The sequence below is a fragment of the Cherax quadricarinatus genome, chromosome 16, assembly GCF_038502225.1.
Source record: "Cherax quadricarinatus isolate ZL_2023a chromosome 16, ASM3850222v1, whole genome shotgun sequence".
Taxonomy (NCBI): Eukaryota; Metazoa; Arthropoda; class Malacostraca; order Decapoda; family Parastacidae; genus Cherax; species Cherax quadricarinatus.
The window spans coordinates 14001396-14012332 of NC_091307.1; the positions used below are offsets into that span (position 1 = coordinate 14001396).

General features: G+C 43.6%; 1 protein-coding gene across 15 annotated transcripts in view; it reads right to left on the minus strand.

Moving 5' to 3' along the window:
- The window catches only part of LOC128688939 (titin homolog), a 748574-nt gene that overhangs the window by 41604 nt on the left and 696033 nt on the right, over positions 1-10937 (minus strand). For all 15 annotated transcript variants that reach the window (XM_070085630.1, XM_070085629.1, XM_070085628.1 and 12 more), the window contains 6 exons: positions 10810-10937; positions 10016-10213; positions 3672-3840; positions 3386-3539; positions 2329-2443; positions 1226-1426 (listed from right to left, as the gene is read on the minus strand). The exon at positions 10810-10937 is cut by the window's right edge and continues 4 nt beyond it. In XM_070085630.1, the coding sequence (XP_069941731.1) occupies positions 1226-1426; positions 2329-2443; positions 3386-3539; positions 3672-3840; positions 10016-10213; positions 10810-10937 (965 nt within the window). The remainder of the gene's footprint in view (positions 1-1225; positions 1427-2328; positions 2444-3385; positions 3540-3671; positions 3841-10015; positions 10214-10809) is intronic.

A 10937-nucleotide genomic window follows, 5' to 3' on the forward strand; every position in this document is an offset into this window, starting at 1 on the left:
CAATATTCCAGCCTAGATAGAACAAGTGACCTGAAGAGTGTCATCATGGGCTTGGCCTCCCTAGTTTTGAAGGTTCTCATTATCCATCCTGTCATTTTTCTAGCAGATGCGATTGATACAATGTTATGGTCCTTGAAGGTGAGATCCTCCGACATGATCACTCCCAGGTCTTTGACTGTTTAATTAAGGTTTGCTCCCATCTCACTGACACTGTTCATTATTATTATTCATGGGCAAATGCTAAACCCACAGGGGTCATACAGTGCACTAGATGTAATTTTGATCTGATGAAAGGGAGGTTAGCTCCAATTCTTTGGATCAAGAGCCCTTCACCAGCACCAAGACACCCCTTTGAAGGAATTGCCCTTTATTGATTTGTTTATTTTAGCAATAGGAGACAGATTATTCATATATGTAAATATGATTCTTGCTACAGTGATCTTGGTTATGAAATGAATGTTAAAGTTATTGGAAAGCTCTAATAAGTGTAATATCAATACTATATGGTACGTATACAGAGTAAGATCGCAGTCAGCAGGACTTAAACCCGCTACAGGAAGACTGGAAAGGTTCTCAAGTGACACTTCACTCAGCCAGGCTGGGAAAAACATGGCTTGTAAACCAGGCTGCCCAGGTTTTGAGGCACTTGTGGCCGAGTGGTGGAGTGTGTCACTCGGGAACTTTGCCAGCCTTCCTGCAGCGAGTTTGAATCCTGCAGACTGTGATCTTTCTCTGTATATACCCACCTGTTTCTGTGTGGTGCATTGATGGTACATATTTTTACTACTTATTTTCCTTAGATAAACCTATGGGGTTTATGGCTAAGTGGATACTAGCAATCTAGTATCTTTACATATGTTGTAAGTACTTGTCTTTTAAACTAAATTAGAGTACAGTATTATTATTATTATGCAAATAAATTGTAAAAATACTCAATTTTTTTAATTCAACAGGTTCAGTGTTGTTACAGCTCAAATATACTATGAATTGTTATACAACTTTCATGCTTACATAAAACCATCTGTAGTCTTACTCAAGTCATTCCAGATACATATACATGTAGTAAGCTTTTATTTAAATGTTAGGCTATGGTGTGCCAATGTTGATAAATAACTAAATAAAATATACAACTAAATAAGTAACATACACAGAATGCATGAAATCTTTGAACTCCATCTTCAATGAAGATGTAGCCAGCTTACTAGTTGTCATAACTGCAACCTACCATGAACAGCAAGCCTGCAGTAGCAACTGACATCACCATATGCATTGTAGGCTTCACAGATATAGATGCCAGCATCTTCAGGGAACACATCACGGATCATTAGAGAGAACTTGCCACTTTCATCCTCCTTGTAGGCAAAGTCTGGAGAGTCTGGGATCTCCTGATCATCACGAACCCAAACCACTTTCATGGGCCTCGACCCTGATGAGATCATACCACTGTAACACTGCTATATTTTTTTTTTAAACAAATGTCATTTCAAGTCTTCACATCATTCATTCAAGAAATATGTCTCTGGTGCATGTCCCTTTCACCTGGAGAATACCATTTTATTTTGATTATCTAAGAATTGGTAATTTCAAACATGTGTTTTCAAATGGATTGATTTACTTTCTTTGCATGCTTACACTTGCCTTCAGCCATTAGTCAACTAATACCAGCAGACAAGCTCTTCAGAATGAGAAAAAAAAAATGTATGGGGCTAAAAACATCTACAATAAGGTGCAGATACCTGTTGTCTGTAGCTATGGCTCCTATATTATCATTTTTTTTTCAGTAGATTTTCAGCAATACAAAAATGTACAAAAGATGATGAGCACTTGTGAAAAACAGTGATCTTGCTACTGAAAGTGGCTTGAGCACTATTGCTAAAATGAAAAAATATCTCACTGCTATGCGACTCATCTTGGTACCTTGATTAATGTCCAGAGCACTAATCTCGGCCACAACATGCACCTTAACACAATAGTTAATCCAAACCATCGATCTCGTTAGCAATACTGTACTAACGTCTCCTCCATACCTAAGGCAAAAACACTACCTCAACACTTTTTGTACTTATGCTTAAAAACATCAAGAAGCTCATTAAAATACTACACTACTCATCAATAAATGTAATAACATTTAAATTTTAATACTACAACACTAAATGTGCTGCAATATCTAACAAGAAAAACACTAACATGACATAAAAACATTCTTTGCACCATAGCTAATGAACAATTAACTAACAACACAAATCTTGGCACCATAATGCAAAATACCATTAATCTCAGTTCAACAGATTTCTCATTAACAGTCCCCACACATGCTAAAATACTCACCTGAAAGTTTGACGGATAATGTGACCTGGTCACCGTCAAGGGCAACATGATCCTGTAGTGGTCTAAGGAAGTATGGAGGCTGGTCTCCTGTGTCCTTGTGGTGCTCCACCATCACCTGAAACAATTTGTGTACTGTGAATTGTAAAGCAGTCACATTTTTAAATATAATGGGATGGATGCTATGTTGGTAAGACATGCAGTAAGGATTAGGCAGTTTGATGGGTTTAAAGTCAACAAACCTGTATGCTGCCAATCAAGAATACTTTACTCTTTCATATACAAATTAAAAGCAAACACTGTGTATATATATATGCTGAGAGGGCACCTTTGTGTACATGCACAGACCAAGAATGGGCTGACAAGATGCACTCACTTACAGCAACTAACCAACCACAGCCTTGTGAAGTTTCAAAACAAAACCATGGTTAATCACATTCCCCCTCATGAAAAATTTATTATCTTGAGATCCTTTAACAATTTTCCTCTCATGCTGATGTCTTAGCCAGTAAAACAATTTATCTATGCATAGATCTGGGTCACCTGAGTATCAATCAAGTCTTCATTGTGACCATCAACAAACCTGCCTCAGCATTAAGCTTTGATGTCAGTGTTCTGGAACCCTTCACATGCAACTCATTCAAGAAGTTCTGAATCTCAAGGGTTTCAGCATGGGTAATAAACCACACATTTCAGCAAAATTATAAAACTTATGTCACTTCCACATGTTATGAGACAAGATCTTAATATTAGACCAATGATATAAGATAAACCTTGGTCTCACAAAGGGGAGGGGATAAGCAAACTCCCTGCTAACTGGCTCAAAAAAATTACAAGATCTTTCATAATCTCAGCACATTTACTAAACATGATCAGTAAACACCTAATAAATGAATCTCTGATCTCTTAGTTACTAAAGAGCTCTTAAAATTTAATTATCTGAACATGTCAGGGTTGAAACTTAGAAGAATATTTATTATGCACCCTATAACCATCTTGAAGGCATAGTCAAAGGATTACAAAGGAACATAATGGGTCCAGGGACTGGGCCGCAACTTACTTCACAGGAGCACTCTGTCCTGCCAGCATCATTAACCAGGACGCAGGTGTAAGTACCAGCATCAGCTATAGTAGCTTCATTGATCTCCAGGGTAGCAGTCTTTCCATCATAGCTTTGTGGGTACTCCTCACACAATGGCAGCAACTCATTGTTTCTGCAGGCACAGCAAAAGGGAATAAAAGTCCATGTGATTTATCATTTGTAATTACCTATTTGTAATTATATGAAACCAATTATTTTCTATCTCTCCTCTTCCTCTCCTTCCCTTCCCCTGAGCAAGCCTCACCTGTACCACTTTGCCCTGGGTGTGGGTGAACCGCGGTACTCTGTGGAGAGTCTTATCCTGGATGCCTCCCTGACTGTGGTAGAGGCCATGGTGCGGGTGAAGCGAGGAGCTGTCAGTGGTGAGGCATACCATGATCTCACGTACCCGCTGTACTTGTTCCCTGTTGCCTCTGTGGGGCATTACATGGACAACAGTTAAAAATTTTGTATTGTGGAAAGGGAGAAGGGAAGTGGATGTATTCACTAAGAAACTCTGGGTTCATTAAGAACTGCAAGAAACCCCTTTTGTGTGCCCTAAGTATACTATGGAGGAGTTTAGACATGGGTGAAATTCCAGTCACTAAAAACAACGGATATAGCCCCACTCTATAAAGGTGGCAGCAAAGCATTAGCTAAGAGCTACAGACCAATAGCTCTAACGTCCCACATCATAAAAATCTTTGAAAGAGTTCTAAGAAGCATGGTTACAAACCACTTGGATTCCCCAAAATTGCACAATCCAGGGCAACATGGGTTCAGAGCAGGTCGCTCCTGCCTCTCACAACTACTGAATCACTATGATATGGTCTTGGATGCACTGGAAGAAAAACAGAATGCAGATGTATACACAGACTTTGCAAAAGTCTGTGTATATTACAAGTATATTACAAGTGTGATCGTGGCGTAATAGAGCACAAAATACGTGCTAAAGGAAAAACTGGCAAAGTGAGGAGATGGATCTCTAGCTTTCTAACCAATCGAACACAAAGAGTAGTGGTCAACAGAGTTAAATCGGAAGCTGCAATAGTGAAAAGCTCTGTTCCACAAGGCACAGTACTTGCCCCCATCCTGTTCCTCATCCTCATATCAGGAATAGACAGAGATGTAATCCATAGCACTGTGTCATCCTCTGCAGACGATACTAGGCTCTGCACCAGACTGTCATCTATTGAGGACACAGTTAACCTCCAAGTTTTCCAATGGGCAAAGGAAAGCAAAATGATGTTCAATGAAGACAAATTCCAACTACTCTGTTATGGAAAACTGGAGGAGATAATAATTAGAACTGAGTATACTACAAACTCTGATCATACAATAGAGTGGGAAAATAATGTGAGGGACCTGGGAGTGGTAATGTCTGAGGATCTCACTGTCAAGAATCACAACAGTGCCACGATCACAACTGCAAAGAAAATGATAGGATGGATAATGAAAACGTTCAGAACAAGAGATGCCAAGCTAATGATAATGTTTTTCAAATCAATTGTTCTCTCTAGGCTGTAATATTGCTGTACATTAACATCTCTATTCAAAGCAGGTGAAATTGCAGATCTAAAGAGTGCACACAGAACCTTTACTGCACGTATAAGTTCTATCAAACACCTCAACTACTGGGAACGCTTGGAAGCACTTGACTTGTACTTGTTGGAATACAGGCGAGAGAGATATAATCTACACTTGGAAAAATCCTAGAAGGAATGGCCCTGAATCTGCACACAGAAATCACTCCCTATGAAAGTAAAAGATTGGGCAGGTGGTGCAAAATACCCTCAATGAAAAGTAGGGGCACCATTGGTACACTAAGAGAAAACACCATAGGTGTCTGGGGCCCAAGACTGTTCAACAGCCTCCCACCATGCATAAAGGGAATTACCAATAGGCCCCTGGCTGCCTTCAAGAGGGAGCTGAACAGATACTTAGTCGGTGCTGGATCAGCCGGGCTGTGATTCATGCGTTGGACTACGTGCGGCCAGCAGTAACAGCCTGGTTGATCAGGTCCTGATCCACTGGGAGGCCTGGTCATGAACCAGGCCACGGGGGCGTTGATCCCCGGAATTCCCTCCAGGTGGTGTGTGGGGAAGATGAAGGCGAATGGTGTGTGAGTGAAGGAAGGTGGATGAAGTGCAAGTGAAGAAAGGTGGACAATTTGCAAGTGAAGGAAAGTAGATGATGTATAGGCAATGGGTATACCTGGAGGGGGTTTTGAGGATCAATGCCCCCATGGCACAGTCCATGACCAGGCCTTATGGTAGATCAGGGCCTGATCAACCAGGTTGTTACTGCTGGCCGCATGTAAACTGACGTGCGAGCCACAGCCTGGCTGGTCAGGTACTGTACTGACTTTAGATGCCTGTCCAGCGCCTTCTTGAAGACACTCAGGGCTCTACTGATAATCCCCCGTATATATGCTGGTGACACTTACAGTGTTGTCTTTTGGCATACTCGTGGTATCCTTGCTTTTCATTGGGGGACGTTGCATCTCCTGCCAAGTCTGTTTACGTAGGGAGTGATTTTCGTGTGCAGATTTGAGACTAGTCCCTCCAGGATTTTCCAAGTGTATATTATCACGTATCTTTCTCACCTGTGTTCCAGGGGGTACAAATCAAGGCACTTTAACCATTCCCAGTAACTTACGTGCTTAATCGTACTTATACATGCCAAGAAAGTTCTCTATTTTCTAGGTCTGCAATTTTACTGGCCTTGAAAGCAGCAGTTAGTGTACAGCAATATTCCAGCCTAGAGAGAACAAGTGATCTGAAGAGAATCATGGGCCTGGCATCTCTAGTTTTGAAGGTACTTATTATCCATCCTATCATTTTCCTAGCAGATGTGGTAGATACATAACTCATCTTTGAAAGCGAGTTCCTCATCACTCCCAGGTTCTTTAAATTAGTTTTTCGCTCTATTGTGTAGTTGGAATTTGTTTTACACTCCAAAACAGTTCTAATTTCCTTTTTTCTATACCGGAGTAACTGAAATTTGTCTTCACTGAACTCAGAGGCGTCGTAAGGGAGGGGGCCGCCCCAGGTGACACCATTTAGGGGGGTGACACCATAGAGTCTCTGAAGAAGGTAACACTGATGACCAAAACCATGCTGCAGCAACCTAAGAGAAAAATTCTTCGTTTCTATATAGCCTATTATAGGATTACATAGTACAAATAGGCCTATATGGGGAAAATCATTGATTTTGATGTGATAGATGATTTTGCAGGATTGAAGGCAAGGAAATTAAATATCAGATTCTTTGAGATGTTACCTGTACTCAAGGTTAAATCGGAACTAGTGTTTTTCTTTATTTTTCAAGTTTTTTTTTTTCATTGTTGAAAGTGGTATTTGAGTTTGTTTCCTCAATATTACTACGATTATTTATTTTATCATTAATAAAGTTCGGTTTATGTCCTTTAAACGTTCTCAGTGCTAAACATTAGTCACTGGTCATGCAGCAATGATGTAACTGCTGTTTACTACCCCAATCCCCCCGCCCTTGGATTTCATGGGAGGGTGACACCAAAGATGCCGCCCCGGGTGACACCAACTCCAGTGACGCCTCTGACTGAACTTCATACTGTTTTCTGCGTCCATTTAAAGAATTGGTTGATAGCCACTTGGAGGCTTGCAGTGTCCTCGATGGATGACACCAATGCAAATTCGGGTGTCATCTGCAAAGGAGGACACGATGCAGTGGCTTACACCTCTTTCTGTCAGATATAAGGATAAGGACAGGTGGGAACGAATACTGTACCTTGTGGAACAGAGCTTTTCACTGTAGCCGCCCCTGACTTACTCTGTGTTAAGAAGTTATAGATCCATCTACCAATTTTTCCTGTTATTCATTTATCAAGCATTTTTGTATGCTATTACACCATGCTCACACTTGTCTGTGTATACGACATTTGCATTTTGTTTGTCCTCCAGAGCATCCAAGACCATGTCATAGTGGTCCAGTAGTTGGGATAGGCAGGAGTGACCTGCTCTAAACCCATGCTGCCCTGGGCTGTGTAGGGAAGGGGGTGGATGATGTGTAAGGAAGGGGGTGGATGATGTGTAAGGAAGGGGTGGATGATGTGTAAGGAAGGGGGTGGATGATGTGTAAGGGAGTGGATGTGTAAGGGAGTGGATGATGTGTAGGGAAGGGGGTGGATGATGTGTAGGGAAGGGGGTGGATGATGTGTAAGGAAGGTGGTGGATGTGTAAGGGAGTGGATGATGTGTAGGGAAGGGGAGTGGATGATGTGTAGGGAAGGGGGGTGGATGAGGTGTAGGGAAGGTGGTGGATGATGTGTAGGGAAGGGGGTGGATGATGTGTAGGGAAGGTGGAGGATGATGTGTAGGGAAGGGGGTGGATGATGTGTAGAGAAGGGGGTGGATGAAGTATAGGGAAGGGGGTGGATGATGTGTAGGGAAGGGGTGGATGTGTAGGGAAGGGGAGGATGATGTGTAGGGAAGGGGGTGGATGATGTGTAGGGAAGGGGTGGATGATGTGTAGGGAAGGGGGTGGATGATGTGATGGGAAGGGGGTGGATGATGTGTAGGGAATGGGTGGATGATGTGTAGGGAATGGGTGGATGATGTGTAGGGAAGGGATGGATGATGTGTAGGGAAGGGATGGATGATGTGTAGGGAAGGGGTGGATGTGTAGGGAAGGGGGTGGAAGATGTGTAGGAAAAGGGGTGGATGATGTGTAAGGGAGTGAACGATGTGTAGGGAAGGGGGTGGACGATGTGTAGGGAAGGGGGTGGACGATGTGTAGGGAAGGGGGTGGACGATGTGTAGGGAAGGGGGTGGACGATGTGTAGGGAAGGGGGTGGACGATGTGTAGGGAAGGGGTGGACGATGTGTAGGGAAGGGGGTGGATGATGTGTAGGGAAGGAGTGGATGATGTGTAGGGAAGGTGGAGGGTGATGTGTAGGGAAGGGGTGCATGATGTGTAGGGAAGGTGGAGGGTGATGTGTAGGGAAGGGGTGCATGATGTATAGGGAAGGGAGTGGACGATGTGTAGGGAAGGGGGTGGATGATGTGTAGGGAAGGGGGTGGATGATGTGTAGGGAAGGGGGTGGATGTGTAGGGAAGGGGTGGATGATGTGTAGGGAAGGGGTGGATGATGTGTAGGGAAGGGGGTGGATGATGTGTAGGGAAGGGGGTGGATGATGTGTAGAGAAGGGGGTGGATGATGTGTAGGGAAGGTGGAGGATGTGTAGGGAAGGAGTGGATGATGTGTAGGGAAGGGGTGGATGATGTGTAGGGAAGGGAGTGGACGATGTGTAGGGGGGTGAATGATGTGTAGGGAAGGGGGTGGATGTGTAGAGAAGGGGTGGATGATGTGTAGGGAAGTGGGTGGATGATGTGTAGGGAAGGGAGTGGACGATGTGTAGGGAAGGGGGTAGATGATGTGTAGGGAAGGGGGTAGATGATGTGTAGGGAAGGTGGAGGATGATGTGTAGGGAAGGGGGTGATGTGTAGGGAAGGGGTGGATGATGTGTAGGGAAGGGGGTGGATGATGTGTAGGGAAGGGGGTGGATGATGTGTATGGAAGAGGGTGGATGATGTGTAGAGAAGAGGGTGGATGATGTGTAGAGAATGGGGTGGATGATGTGTAGGGAAGGTGGAAGATGTGTAGGGAAGGAGTGGATGATGTGTAGGGAAGGGGTGGATGATGTGTAGGGAAGGGAGTGGACGATGTGTAGGGGGGTGAATGATGTGTAGGGAAGGGGGTGGATGTGTAGAGAAGGGGTGGATGATGTGTAGGGAAGTGGGTGGATGATGTGTAGGGAAGGGAGTGGACGATGTGTAGGGAAGGGGGTAGATGATGTGTAGGGAAGGTGGAGGATGATGTGTAGGGAAGGGGGTGGATGATGTGTAGGGAAGGGGGTGGATGATGTGTAGGGAAGGGGTGGATGATGTGTAGGGAAGGGGGTGGATGATGTGTAGGGAAGGGGGTGGATGATGTGTAGGGAAGGGGGTGGATGATGTGTAGGGAAGGGGGTGGATGATGTGTAGGGAAGGTGGAAGATGTGTAGGGAAGGAGTGGATGATGTGTAGGGAAGGGGTGGATGATGTGTAGGGAAGGGAGTGGACGATGTGTAGGGGGGTGAATGATGTGTAGGGAAGGGGGTGGATGATGTGTAGGGAAGTGGGTGGATGATGTGTAGGGAAGGGAGTGGACGATGTGTAGGGAAGGGGGTAGATGATGTGTAGGGAAGGGGAAGGGTGAGTGGACACCACTGGACATTGAAGCAACTGATAAGTCAGTTCAGACCCCGACATAACATACTGTTACAACAGCTGATATACCATCACCTGCGATTTAATTATTTTAAAACTGTTTATATATATAAACTTGTTTCAAACTTGATGCAAAAAAATTGAGTAAACCAAGTTAAAAATTTGCAATATATTCTTAATAAATAAAAAGCTTAAGTAATAATGTTGCTGTTCGAGATTTATTTAATGATAAAACTCGTAACACTTTTCTTCATTTATTTTAATGTCTTCTTTAACAATTAGTGTCATAATTTATTATTATTTAGCTTTATCGTTATTAAGTTGGTGTTTGGCTGGAGGTAAACAATGAGTGGTTGACTTACTGATAACATCAAGCCTGGCTGTAGCTTGCTCCCGGCCCAAGTCGTTCTCTATGGTAACTCTGTAGAGGCCAGCATCCTGCTGAGACACCTTGGGGATCTCTAGGATGCGTATCTCGTCTTTCTCGGTCATTTTGAAGCGGCCATCCTCCAGGATCCTTATGGAGTCCTTGTCCCACACTGCCCTCGGCACTGGACACCCTATGGGAGTTATACAAGATAAAACGAGTTTTTGGTGATCTGTATACATAAATACAAAAGTGTTATGAGAATCTAATCTTTTCACCTGTACCTGCAGACAGGTACTTAACTTTTCTTACACGCAAGTACCGAATCATCCCCTCCACTGCACAAATGTCTCTTTAAATAGAATACTTGGCGGTATTATCATTGTCATACTGAAGTCTCTCAGCTCAGGTTGACAGACTTCATTATATATGAAATCCATTCTGTGCGAAGGAATATGACAGGGAAGCGTTAAGTAACTTCCTTCACACCTTCTATGTATCACACAAAAGAGGATAGCGGCACATTGCTAATGTAGCCAATTTAGAGAGAGAGCGAGAGAGAGAGAGACCTCACTCCCTGAAAGTTTAAATATAAATAATTGTATACAGCTATTCTCCTCTTGGGAGGTGCCTTGTTACTAGTGAAGGAATCTTGATCCAAAGAATTTAAACTAGATTACCCTCCCCTTCTTCTGATCAAACACTATTACCTCGCATTCCCCAGGCGTAGCATGATCCCTTACGGGTTTCGCGCCTCCCCATGAAAACATTAATACACACGTCACTAACCCTTGACAGCACACTGGAAGGACACAGACTCTCCCTCCTCGACGATGCGATCATGAGGGATGTAGTAGAATTTAGGTCCGTGGGAACGGCGGGTCTTGGAGCGGGTGCTGGGCTCTGGCGTCCGCCGC